General features: G+C 36.1%; 1 protein-coding gene across 1 annotated transcript; it reads left to right on the top strand.

The window, feature by feature from the left end:
• The first annotated feature begins 6,941 nt into the window (after positions 1-6,941).
• LOC107932882 (hepatocyte growth factor-regulated tyrosine kinase substrate) lies at positions 6,942-12,659 on the top strand. Its single transcript, XM_016865003.2, has 10 exons — positions 6,942-7,132; positions 7,935-7,991; positions 8,108-8,175; positions 8,409-8,619; positions 8,701-8,801; positions 9,236-9,314; positions 9,425-9,484; positions 9,549-9,599; positions 9,755-9,833; positions 12,309-12,659. Exons 1-10 carry the CDS (start codon positions 7,052-7,054, stop codon positions 12,386-12,388), a joined length of 867 nt encoding a protein of 288 aa, XP_016720492.1. The 5' UTR covers positions 6,942-7,051; the 3' UTR covers positions 12,389-12,659.
• Positions 12,660-13,659: the final 1,000 nt, after the last annotated feature.

The raw sequence follows: 13,659 nt of genomic DNA, 5'->3' as shown, positions 1-13,659 counted from the left end.
CTGTGATCTGCTGTATTAACACAACATCCTCGTACTGATGTCTCAGTTAAAGAGAAATCTGATAGAGGTTATGCAGAAAAAAATTCATTACCACTGGCTTTCTCCTTAGTGACCAGCGCATTTGTACTAACACTATTATTCTTAAGATATGAATAGAGCTCAACTTCTCGCACAAGCCCTTTGTTCTCTCCAGAGAACTTAACATATCTTCACTCAAACCAGAGTCACTAGTAAAATCTAGTCGAGGCTGGTATTCATGAATTCCGTTATAAAGTTTACATGCTACAAGCTCATCCTTGCAAAGAAGAACGGTCGTAAAGTTCAAAAGACAGACACTCTTAGCACATCTATAGGAATTTGCAAATCTAGTCATCAGCTTCTCACCTATACCCCCGAATGAACAACAGCAACCGATGGCATTTCCACAAAATCTTTACGAGCAAAAGAGGCTAACGTTGCAGATTGAGGTTGGGGCGCTAGTGGCGGAGCCATGTTTCGCGTTGCCGGAGTCCGTAGCTATATTGCACCAGACAGTTTATATTGGATACCTACAATCTTTGACTTTTCAAAGATGAATAGTGGCAGAAAGTTGGCACCGAAAGGCACCGAAAGTAGAAAGTAAGATTGGTTGGCAAGTTGGGTTAAAAGTTGGCATGGGATAATTGCAATTTTGGTCCCTAATTGTATAGGGACATTGCAAGTTGATCCTTAAACCTCAACTATAAATAGGCCTAACCATCTCTTACTTTCTTCATCCCACACTTGCCATTCTCTACTTAAGGCAATTGTTCTCTCTCCCTATTTGTAAACTTTCACTTGTATTTTTGGAGTGAAATATATTTGGTAGTGCCCGAGGACGTAGGCAAAATTTGCTGAACCTCGTTAAAATTTTAGTGTTCTTTATTTTTTGTTCTGCATATTTTGCAAGTGTCATTGTAGTGATTTATTGTGCTATTAAATTACGATAGAGGGATATTCTGGCTAGGAAAGATCTGGTATGTAAGCGATCCTCGTGATCCACCTCTCTTTCCTGGGAATTGAACTTAGTGTGATTTTTCAGTACAATAATTTTACTCTTTCACACGCTTCCGCGCAACAATTGGTACCAAAGCCAGGTTCGTACTTGGGGAATACGACCGTTTACGGTACTATTCACGTATACGACACTATTCACGTATACGGTACTATTCACGTGTACGGCACTATTCACGTATATGGTACTGTTCACGTATACAGTAGTTGGGATTGAGGAGAAAAATGGCAGCAGCATCGTCATCAGCAAGGACTACTGTGACAAATGCAAAATTTGAAGTAGAGAAATTTGACGGTACCAATAATTTTGGTATGTGGCAATGTGAGATCCTGAATGTCTTATGTCAGCAAGAGCTGGATATAGCCCTTGAAGAAAAACCTGACAAGATGGATGACAAGGAGTGGGCCAAGATCAATAGACAGGCATGTGGTACAATCCGCCTATGTTTGGCCAAAGAGCAGAAGTACTCCGTCATGAGGGAGACATCAGCGAAGAAGCTGTGGGATACATTGGAAGAAAAGTTTCTAACGAAAAGTCTTGAAAATAGGCTTTATATGAAAAAGAAACTTTTTCGGTTCACGTATGCACCCGGTATGTCGATGAATGACCATGTGAACTCATTCAATAAAATTTTAGCAGACTTGCTAAATTTGGATGAGAAATTTGAAGATGAAGACAAGGCATTATTGTTGTTGAATTCCCTTCCTGATGAATATGATCATCTTACCACCACATTGCTTCATGGGAAGGACACGATCACATTTGATGCAGTCTGTAGTGCGTTGTATAGATCTGAGACTCGAAAGAAAGATAAAAGAGATCACAGAGATACAACCGCAGAAGTCTTAACAGTAAGAGGTCGTTCATACAGCAGCAAATCTGGTAGAAGGGGAAAGTCCAAAGGGAGACCCGCCAAAGATGAATGTGCCTTTTGCCGTGAAAAAGGGCATTGGAAAAAGAATTGTCCTAAGCTACAAAAGGGCAAGGCTATTTCTAATGCATGTGTAGCGGAGCATGATGAGGAGTCAGACTTTAGCTTGGTTGGCATGGCAATGGCATGTCAAACGGATGAGTGGATTTTGGATTCAAGATGTACTTACCATATGTGTCCTAATAAGGACTGGTTTCTAGTCTTAAAGAGCTAGAAGGTGGAATTGTTCTTATGGGCAATGATAGTGCTTGTAAGACAATGGGAGTGGGTACAGTCCAATTGAAGAATCACGACGGCTCAATCCAAGTTCTGACAGATGTTCGCTATGTACCCAGCTTGAAGAAAAATCTCATCTCATTAGGGGCCCTAGAATCTAAAGGGCTCACAATCACTTTGAGAGATGGATTACTAAAGGTAGTAGCTGGGGTATTGACGGTGATGAAAGGCACTAGAAGAAATAACTTGTACTATTTAAATGGAAGTACAGTTATTGGATCAACATCAACAGCTTCTGCGAAAGATGCAGATTCAGAGGCTACCAGGTTATGGCATAGGCGATTGGGACATGCTGATGAAAAAGCTTTGCAGACTTTGGCGAAGCAAGGCTTGTTGAAAGGTGAAAATTCTTGCAAATTGGAATTCTATGAACATTGTGTTCTGGGCAAGCAGACGAGGGTAAAATTTGGTTCAGCAATTCACAATACGAAAGGAATTCTGGACTATGTTCACAGTGATGTGTGGGGACCTACCAAAGTGGCTTCTTTGGGAGGTATGCACTATTTTGTCACTTTTCTTGATGATTATTCAAGAAAAGTATGGGTGTATCTAATGAAAAGAAAAAAATGAAGTTTTGGATGCATTTCTGAAGTGGAAGAAGATGGTGGAGACTCAGACAGGTCGAAAGGTCAAACGACTTCGATCAGATAATGGTACTGAGTACAAAAATGATCCATTTCTACAAGTATGTCAAGATGAGGGCATTGTGCGACACTTCACTGTTCGAGATACACCACAGCAGAATGGGGTGGCAGAACGCATGAATCGGACTATACTGGAGAAAGTTCGATGTATATTGTCCAATGCTGGATTGGGCAAGGAATTTTGGGCTGAGGCAGTTACATATGCGTGCCATCTAATTAACCGATTGCCATCAGCTGCAATAAATGGAAAAACTCCTATGGAGATGTGGACTGGTAAACCTGCTACTGATTATGATTCTTTACATGTTTTTGGTTCCACTGCATATTATCATGTAAAAGAATCTAAGTTAGACCCAAGAGCAAAGAAAGCATTATTCATGGGTATAACTGGTGGTGTAAAAGGATACCGTCTCTGGTGTCCTGATACAAGGAAGATTGTTTTCAGTAGAGATGTAACTTTTGATGAATCAACCATGATCAAGAACGAGGATTCACAAAAGGATGACAAAACCAGTAGTACTTTGCAGCAGGTGGAGTTTGAAAAGGTTAATGATGATCCAGCTAATATTGAAAGAACAAATGATGAAGAAGTTTCGACCCAAGAACTTCTACAGTAACAAGATTCAATTGCATATAGGAGGCCAAGAAGAGAGATTCGTAAGCCTGCTCGCTTTGATGATATGGTGGCCTATGCACTTCCAATTGCAGATGATGATGTTCCTTCCACTTACACAGAAGCAATAAGTAACTCTGATGGTGTAAAGTGGAAGCAAGCTATGAATGAAGAAATGCAGTCTCTTCATAAAAATAGGACTTGGGAGTTGGTGAGACTGCCCAAGGGAAAGAAGGCAATTGGATGCAAATGGGTATATGCAAAGAAGGAAGGATTTCCTAGTAAAAATGAAATTCGATACAAGGCTAGATTGGTAGCAAAGGGTTACGCTCAGAAAGAAGGAATAGACTACAATGAAGTGTTTTCTCCAGTTGTGAAGCATTCGTCTATTCGAATTTTGCTAGCCTTGGTTGCGCAATACGATCTTGACTAGTTCAGCTTGATGTGAAGACAGCATTTTTACACGGTGATTTGGAAGAGGAAATCTATATGACTCAGCCTGATGGATTCAATGTTGCTGATAAAGAAAATTGGGTTTGCAAACTGACAAAGTCGCTTTATGGATTGAAACAATCTCCGAGGCAGTGGTACAAGCGATTTGATCAGTTCATGAAAGGGCAAAGGTACACAAGAAGTAAATTTGATCATTGCGTATATTTTCAGAAGCTACAAGAAGGAACTCTCATATACTTGCTCTTATATGTTGATGATATGCTGATAGCATCTAAGAGCAAAGTTGAGATTGAGAGATTGAAGACTCAACTCAATCTCGAGTTTGAGATGAAAGATCTAGGTGAAGCTAAGAAGATTCTTGGCATGGAAATATGTAGAGATAGAGCTCATGGCAGAGTTAGCTTGTCTCAGAAGCAGTATTTGAAGAAAGTACTACAGCAGTTTGGCATGAACGAGCAGACCAAACCTGTAAGTATCCCGTTGGCTTCTCATTTCAAGCTTTCTGCACAACTATCTCCTTCGACGAATACGGAACGAGAATACATGTTGCAAGTTCCGTATTCTAATGCAGTGGGTAGCTTGATGTATGCAATGGTGTGTACAAGACCCGACATTTCACAGGCAGTTAGTATAGTGAGCAGGTATATACATAATCCTGGAAAAGGACATTGGCAAGCTGTGAAATGGATTCTACGGTATATTCAGAAGACCGTGGATGTTGGATTACTGTTCAAGCAGGATAATACACTTGGTAAAGGTGTTATTGGGTACGTTGATTCTGACTATGCCGGTGATTTGGACAAGCGAAGATCAACCACCGGTTATGTGTTTACACTTGCTAGAGGACCAATAAGTTGGAAGTCTACACTACAGTCTACAGTTGCATTGTCAACCACAGAAGCCGAATACATGGCTGTAACAGAGGCTGTAAAGGAGGCTATTTGGTTACAAGGTATGGCTAAAACCTTGGGGTCGGTTCAGGAGCATATTAACGTGCATTGTGATAGTCAAAGTGCTATTCATTTAGCAAAGAATCAAGTCTATCATGCACGTACAAAACATATCGACGTACGATTCCATTTTGTGCGGGAAATTATTGAAGAGGGGAAATTTTGTCTTCAGAAGATCAAGACTGCAGATAATCCTGCAGATATGATGACCAAGGTGGTAACAACAACCAAGTTCGAACATTGTTTGAACTTGATCAATATCCTGCAAGTTTAACAGTTGAAGAAGGCACTATCAAGTATTGTTGTCAAAGGAAGAAAGAATTGTGTGAAGATAAGATTATCCTAATCAAATCTTCAAGGTGGAGATTATTGGATACCTACAATCTTTGACTTTTCAAAGATGAATAGTGGCAGAAAGTTGGCACCGAAAGGCACCGAAAGTAGAAAGTAAGATTGGTTGGCAAGTTGGGTTAAAAGTTGGCATGGGATAATTGCAATTTTGGTCCCTAATTGTATAGGGACATTGCAAGTTGATCCTTAAACCTCAACTATAAATAGGCCTAACCATCTCTTACTTTCTTCATCCCACACTTGTCATTCTCTACTTAAGGCAATTGTTCTCTCTCCCTATTTGTAAACTTTCACTTGTATTTTTGGAGTGAAATATATTTGGTAGTGCCCGAGGACGTAGGCAAAATTTGCTGAACCTCGTTAAAATTCTAGTGTTCTTTATTTTTTGTTCTGCATATTTTGCAAGTGTCATTGTAGTGATTTATTGTGCTATTAAATTACGATAGAGGGATATTCTGGCTAGGAAAGATCTGGTATGTAAGCGATCCTCGTGATCCACCTCTCTTTCCTGGGAATTGAACTTAGTGTGATTTTTCAGTACAATAATTTTACTCTTTCACACGCTTCCGCGCAACAGTTTACGATTTTTTGTTCGTTTTATTGTTGGTTGGCTCTCGTTTGTAATCTAGATTTCACGGATGCTTATTCCCTGTGTTTTTAACTGACAAGATTGGCAAGGCTGTGTAAGGGTTAATTTGTTGGCCTTGCAGCCTGTGCATGTCAATATTGGGTTGACTCGTATGTTAGGGGGTTGAAAAGGAGTTGAAAATTACCTTAAGCTGTTTTACTGTCAGTCGGCTCTTGTTGGTAGCCTAAACTGCATGGATGCTTCATCCCTTTTGTCCTTAATCAATAGGCCTGGCAGGGTTCTGTAAGGGCTAATTTGTAGACCTTGCAGTTTGTGCACGTTGGTATTGGGCAAACACAGATGTTGGGAAACTGAAAAGGAGTTGAAAACTACCTTATCTTAGGCTATTTAATTATCAGTTGATCGCTATTCGTATTCTGGACTTCATGGACCATGCATGTGATCTTTTGGTATTTTAGTTGTTTGAATTAGATCTGCTGGATTCAAAATTGGTCGGGATATCAATTTAAAAGATAGCCATTAGATCGGTTGACTCAAAAATTGATATGAACCGATTAAATCAAGTTAAAAACTAGTTGAACTATAATTTTTTAAAATGATTTTGATAATTTATTTAATTGAATTAGTAAATCGATAACTTGACTAATCTAACCACTAGTCCGATTCTCAACACCTTAAAACTATATAATAATATTGAAGTATTTAGATAGAGAATTCTAACATTGTTAATAATTTTTAAGAATTCAGATCAATATTTTTATCGGAATAAAATATCTAGACTAAATAATGACATTATAAGAGTTGAGGTACCAAATTATTTCAAAATTGAAGTATAGAGATTAAATCTTAAATTTAAGTAAAGTATAGAGATAAAAACTAAAAATTAAATATTCTTATATAATCTAAAAAATTGAGGGATTAGAATTGAGATTTAACCCTTATATTATTATGTTAAAAAGAAATGTACAGTGTGATTCAATTTTATTTTTCTCTTATCTATTTTTCTCCCGGTTTCACCCGCCAACCCGCTGACATGGCGGGTAAGTGGATCGAATTCGGGTACGATCCGCGAATATAAGAACCCGATCGACGAATCATTTCCGGATAAAATAAAAATAAAAAAAAGACCAAAAATCAATAAAAGCACCTAAAAAGAATTCAGCATCTTTATCTGTTTTTTGCCGCCGGAGTGAGAAAAAAGGAGATCGGAAATGTCATCGGAGCCTCCACCTTTTCAGGAAGCACCTCGCTGCGACGTCTGCAAATGCAGCTTCAACACTTTCAGGCGCCGGGTATTTGCTTTTTACTTCTTCTTTTTTTGTAATTTTCATTTTTATACGAATTAAATTCCCGATCATTTTCATTTGGTGTGATGAAATTAATGAAATATATCGCCTGATGAAGGAAAGAATACCGATTAGGTTTATTTTTTAGTTATAGATCGGTAACTGCTTAAATCATATTGGACTGTGCTCCTTTGCTTTGATCTTAGCTGTTTGACTTATCTATTGACGCAAAAGATGAGGTTTCTGATTCGTTTAATTGCGGATTCGGAGTTATTTTGAATCTAATTTAGTATTTTTATGGTTTAATTTTTTGATGCGGTGAATTGGTGCTTTGGAAGTTATTGATGACTCAATTTGTGGCAAAGCTTACCGCTTATATTAATTTGAAAGATTGAATCGGGTGTATGACTGATGTTGTGAGTATTTAAGTTCGGATACGTGACTGACCTAGTGGTGGCCTTCAAATTTGAGTCCTATTGTATGCATGTTATCAATGGGATAATTGGTTCTGGTTTGTGGAAGCTGTTATGCAAACGCCTTGCAACTAATGATCTACTAAAGTGGTGTGATAATAATTCCTAACTGCTACTGAACTCTATAAATCTCTTATAATATCAATTATAATCAAAGTGATGTTAGTATTCTATTCTTTATGGAATAGTGTTGTAAAGGTCATGCTATTATTGCTTGGTTTCAAGGAAATGTGAATGTGCATACTTTTGTGTCAATTTTTCTTCGAAGTATGCATCTATTCCGTGTTAGATTGATTGCCTTATGGAAAATGCATGAAACCATCTTCATTTTGCAGCACCATTGCCGATGTTGTGGAAGGACATTATGCCATGAACATTCATCTGATCAAATGGTTTGAGCTCCCAGCCCCTCAGTTTTTGTATTTGGGCTAACTATGCATTTCTCAAGTTGTAAAAGTCAGTTTTAACTAAGCAATCTTTTATATTTTTTTCATGTGTGCATATTCAGCCTTTACCGCAATTTGGCATACTTTCGTCTGTTCGAGTTTGTGCAGATTGTTTCAATAACTCTTCAGGGTAAATGCCTCTTGATTGATTACCCATTTACATATTTAAATATCATTGTTAGAAAGAGAAGGGAGAAGGGCTATAGCTTGGATATGTATTGGATTCTTGGTGTTGGTGGATACTCCTGCTTCACTTTGGTGTTTTTTTTTCTTATTTATTTGAGTATTATTTTAAGAGATAGTTTAATTGATATTTGTTTTGTTTCTATACATTAATTTTCTCATGAATTTATTTGGGTGCAGATCTGCAAAAGCCGATCCTCAGCCTCCTCTAGGCGGAGTTGGTTCTGCTACTGATGAAGTCGCTAGATTAAACATTAACGCAGATGTGGGTGCACAAACTGAAGCAACTGCAAAGCAACAGCCTGTTGTAAGCATTCCAGAATGCAAGTGTGGAATGCCTTTGTGTATTTGTGAAAGTCCAGCACCGAAAACAGATGCAGTTCCACTTACGGTATAAATTCTTCTGTAGTTTTAGCAGCACCTCATATGCTGATCCAAACTTCTTATGGACCCATATCTGTTCTTGAGGCAGATGAAAAACCCTCCATCCTCAGTGGCTTCGTCAAATCCAAAACCAAAAAAGACTGACACTGTTCCCAAGAGTAGAGGCTCCACTTCAAACTGTAAATCTAGGTATGCCATTTGTTAATTTTTGTGTGCAATACTTGTTCTTCACTCGTTCCAAACATAATGTTTGGTTTCAAATGGTTTACTTTGTGTGGAATTTAAACATGGAAATTTCGACTATTTCTGGTCCATTCTAGTAGCCTGTTTTGAAACATGAAGCTGGATGGTAGTAAAATAATGGCCTTCTGGTTTGAGGTATAAAACACTGAAATCAGTTTACCTTCTCTCTTCATCTTGCTTTCTTGTTTGTACTCAACTTTCTGATAGAAGTTACTAGAATGGATTTTAATATAGCGGGGGATATTTGTGAGAAAGACCTACACTCTTTAAACTTTTCCTGCCATTTTGATTTTTAGGTCTCTAGCCTCTTTTGGTGGCAAATTTTTCTTTCTATTTTAGCCACTCTTTTAGGTATTTAGATATGGTTAACATTTTTGCAGTTCGGTTTTCAATCCTGGTCTGGTGACCAATGGTACTGCTGCAGATAAATCTCAGACGGATTATGATGTCAATGGAGAGGTAGAAGCAGACCACTTTGTTGAAGTGTTTGAATATAGCTGTGAGACATTCAACTTTTCATGGTGTTTTTCTTCTTTTGAATTATGTTCCTCTGCATTTACTATACTCAGGGTTTAAGAGAAGCTATAAAGAATGGTGATACAGCTGCAGTCAAAAGGCTTCTAAGTGAGGTATGTGATGATTTTATTCCAAAGTTCAGTTCGAATGAATTTTTGAGTATGATTACATGTTCAGGGTGTAGATGCAAATTACCGTGACAAGCAAGGATTATCTGTACTGCATCTGGTAGTGTTCTCTCTTTCTCTCTCTGATGTTTATATTTTGGTGCACGTGAGTGCAATTTGTTTATACATGTTTGTGAAGGCTGGCCGATTGGATGCATAATTTTAATTTCCATTTCTTTCCAAATTTATAACACTAATGACAGTATTAACTTGTAGGCGGCATTATTCAATCGAACCGATATAGTGTTTGCCCTCATGGATCATGGAGCAAGCATGGACTACAAGAATGCACAAGGTAATTGATTGGCTTTCCTGATTTTAAAAATGTCTATCTACCAATCGAAGTTTCTCATTATTAGGTGTGTAATCGAGCCGAGCACAAATACTGGCAAGCTTGAGCTCGATTAAAAACTTGGGGCTCGATACTCAATTCGAGCTCAATCGAATATCATTTTTTAAGCTCAAGCTTGGCTCAAGATATTATCAAGCTACATGAGCTCGATTAAGCTTGTTTATTGATTCTTCTACTCTGAAGTTGGAACCCGAGCTTGTTTAAGTCAAGGTCAAGCTTGAGCTTTAGCTAGAATGAAGTGCCTTTTGCATATAAAATTTTATGTTAGTTTGAAGTTAAAAAATTATTGGTTTTTTAACACGTGACATAATGATAGAAATAAAAAAAAATTCAATAACTAAATCCAAATATTTTTAAATATAAATTCAAATTCTTCGTTAAAGTATTTAAATACAACAATATTAGTCCATCAAATTATTAACTTAAAATTAAAATCATGTATATAGTTTCTAGTCCACACACAAAAAATATGACATGCTACTCAATACATATAAGAATGAATATCTGTCTATATTTTCTCCATAAAGCCTAAAAAATAAAAACCTTTTGCACCCTTGAGATATTGTAAGGCACTCTAAAGATTCAAATTTACTAAAAAAATGATAGATTAAAACAAAGAACACAAAGATCATCAAAAATGTATTTACACTAGCATTATTTTATGGCAAAAAATCTATTTGTTCACTAACTTTGGGTTGGGTAGAGTAGAGTCATTTCAAATTCAAAGACAATAAATTGAATACTGAGATTACTATCTATCCTTTTAAGGAGTAAAGATAAATACTGTCATAATTTTGCTGTGTGTTACACGTACTCACAACTGTACAACAATTTTAATTTACGTCCGCAATCCTACCCGAACCCAAAGCTTAGTTGTATATAATTGGTGAAAACAGATTAACATTATGTATGTGTATACCTTATTGACCTGCACTATGGCACTTAGCAAACAAATTATATATAATGCCTCTGAATATTCTTGTCTAATTAGAATTGCAATAAGTAATTTAAAGTATTATTTAACTCAGGTCATACTAGAAAAGAAGTTGAAAGCAACAAAACTGCACTTGATGGAACAATTAAACTAAGCAGAAAATTTGGTTTCTCAAATCACAGAAAATTTGATCTTTAACAACTTATTGCAAAAATCAACAAAATATGTAATCTTCAATGTCTTACTTGAAGAACCAACAAAAAGAAACCTTTCATATCTGATTGATATCTTACTACTTCAAATGAGTTCTATTTTTATTTTTATTTTTCTTATGGAACACCACTTGAAATAAAGCTTAAATGGAGATTCCAGCTTGAGGCATTGAGTTTCTTTTATGTTGAACAATATTATTAGCAATATGGAACTCCATCGTTACATTCCTCACTCGAGAAATGAAGAGGCGCTTACTTTGATTCACTTAAACCAAACAATCAACTTGAACAATGAAAACCTGAACCTGATAAATTCACTACTTTTCTCGACATTCACTTAACAACAACGATCACAAACCTTCAACTTTTCACATAATAACATGCAAATTCAGAAAACCAACTTCAAAAACTACCAAAATTAAGAACCGAGGAAATCTAGAAAAAGAAGAAAGAAAAAAAATGGAAGGCAGATTACATTACTTACAATGAACAACCACGAGTAAAATGTAATTTAGTAATATAAAATACTTAAAATATATAAAAATAAAAAGCTTGATTTGGCTCATGAGCCATTCGAATCACGTATTAAGTTGTTGAGTTTGGCTTGATCAATGCTGAGTTCGGCTCGTGAACACAAGTGTCTCATTTGCACTCCTACTAATTATAGAGTTTTAAGGTTACTGAAAGTCGAAAATGTGGTTAGAAACTCTCCTTCAGTCCTAGAGAAAAATTAACTGTTAGAAAAATAGAAGAGGAAAAGACGAAGAACTCTCACCTTCCATTTGAAAGAACTATGATACTCGTGGCATAGCTTTGTTTTTCTTTGATAGTTTTTCAAGTACAATTAAAAGCATGTGTCCGAAGAACCATAAGTATTAAACTATTACAATACAAATTGTTTGAGGAATCACAAACTAGAATTAAACCATTATAACACAACAGGAATAAGAACTAGTACAATCTAAAAACTAAGTCAACAAATTAGACTAAAACCCACACATGACAACAGTGCATGGTGAGACTCAGAGACCCACACATATAATTGCTCATGGTCAGTCTCCAACCCGAGTACTTAGGACCAGGGCCTCTGCCTTTGCCAACTTGGCATAGCTTTGTTGAATGATGTGGGTTTGTAGAAATCAATAATTGAGAACTCTCTCCATCCTTTTTCTTGTTGCTGGTTTTTGTCGGTTAGCATGTCTGGTTATGATTTGTATCAATCTATTTCTCATGATTCTGCTTATAACTCATTTGAACCAACATCAATACTAGGAGAAACACCAATGGATTGTGCACCAGTCACTTTGCAATACAAGATGCGAACGAAGCTGAAAGAGGGCCGAGCAGCGTGAAATCAACTAGACAAGAGAATCCGAAACCGATTTCATACGTCGACAACCGACATGCTCGATCTCAAGTTGTCAGCTTTAACTAGAAATTATTTTATATAATGCTTGATCCTGTCAGCTTAGTGCTGGTACTGTTTTGTATTATAGCTGGTAGACAAACCGTCAAACAGACTTCAGGACATAGAGTCTCAATCAAAATGTTTTTTTTTTCCCTTTATTTTTTTATCAACAATAAGAATGCTGTTGTGATGCAATAAAAGTTGCTATTAAAACACTAAGCTTGTTAATTATGTTACTGTTTAGGTGACATCTAACATGCGAGAGGATAAAAGTATCATGGAGGTATTTGTATGAGGAGTTAAATTACATTTTGCCTCATTTATTCAAAAAATAGGTAAATTTAATCTTTAGACATTAGATTAAAGAGCAAATTAGTTGTTCATGTTAAAATTTTCATCAATTTCTATTATTAAAAATTGGTATGGTTTACAGAATAATCAAGCAGTTATATATGGCTTGTAGTAGAAATAAATGAAAATTTTAACAGGATTTGTTTGTTCTTTTACATAATGTTCAAGGACTAATTAATTTATTCTTTTAATAGAAGGATAAAATGCAATTTAATTTCAGGTACAATCACTACTACAGTCTTTTTACCCATGAGCCACTTGAGTCAGATTGATGAGCTATGTCATCTTGGTAAATTTTGGATTTTTAAGTTGTTCTAATTTGATCTGTGCTTAAAAATAAAAAAGTCATTAACTTGAATTTGATAAAAAAGACTTAAATTAAAAATAACTCGATTAAATTGATTCAAACAAGTAACAAAAAAAAAACGACACAATTCAAAAAAACTTAATTAGCATATTCAAATGATGCAAATCTAAACAACATGAACCCATAATTGATTCAAAACTCAAAATGATCCATGTACAAAATAACTAACAAACCTTAACGATCCTAAGCCTAAACATAAATTGGTTTTAACACCTATAACAACGTAAACTCAAAATAATTTAAATTCACAATAATTTTGAAAAAATTAAACTTGAATTAATTACACACAAATTAATCCAATTCAAAACCAAATCAACTTGTGTAATATATATTTAAATGAGGTAAAAAGTAGCAAGTTGATTGGGTGTACAAATGCAAGTAAACTATGAGCTGATAACAACGAGCAATATGGTTGTGGCTTGTAGGGATAAAGACGGACCAATATTCTACATGTTTAGCACTTTAATCCTATATATATTCGAAATTATCTTTGGAAT

The sequence above is a fragment of the Gossypium hirsutum genome, chromosome D08, assembly GCF_007990345.1.
Source record: "Gossypium hirsutum isolate 1008001.06 chromosome D08, Gossypium_hirsutum_v2.1, whole genome shotgun sequence".
NCBI lineage: Eukaryota > Viridiplantae > Streptophyta > Magnoliopsida > Malvales > Malvaceae > Gossypium > Gossypium hirsutum.
This window is presented reverse-complemented; position numbering and strand designations above follow the sequence as displayed.

Bases quoted from the DNA above. Each gene is read 5' to 3' on its own strand.
- LOC107932882 (XM_016865003.2), top strand. From the start codon at position 7,052: ATGTCATCGGAGCCTCCACCTTTTCAGGAAGCACCTCGCTGCGACGTC. The intron at 8,176-8,408 runs GTAAATGCCTCT...ATTTGGGTGCAG, and splicing joins TGTTTCAATAACTCTTCAGG to ATCTGCAAAAGCCGATCCTC. The intron at 9,485-9,548 runs GTATGTGATGAT...TTACATGTTCAG, and splicing joins TCAAAAGGCTTCTAAGTGAG to GGTGTAGATGCAAATTACCG.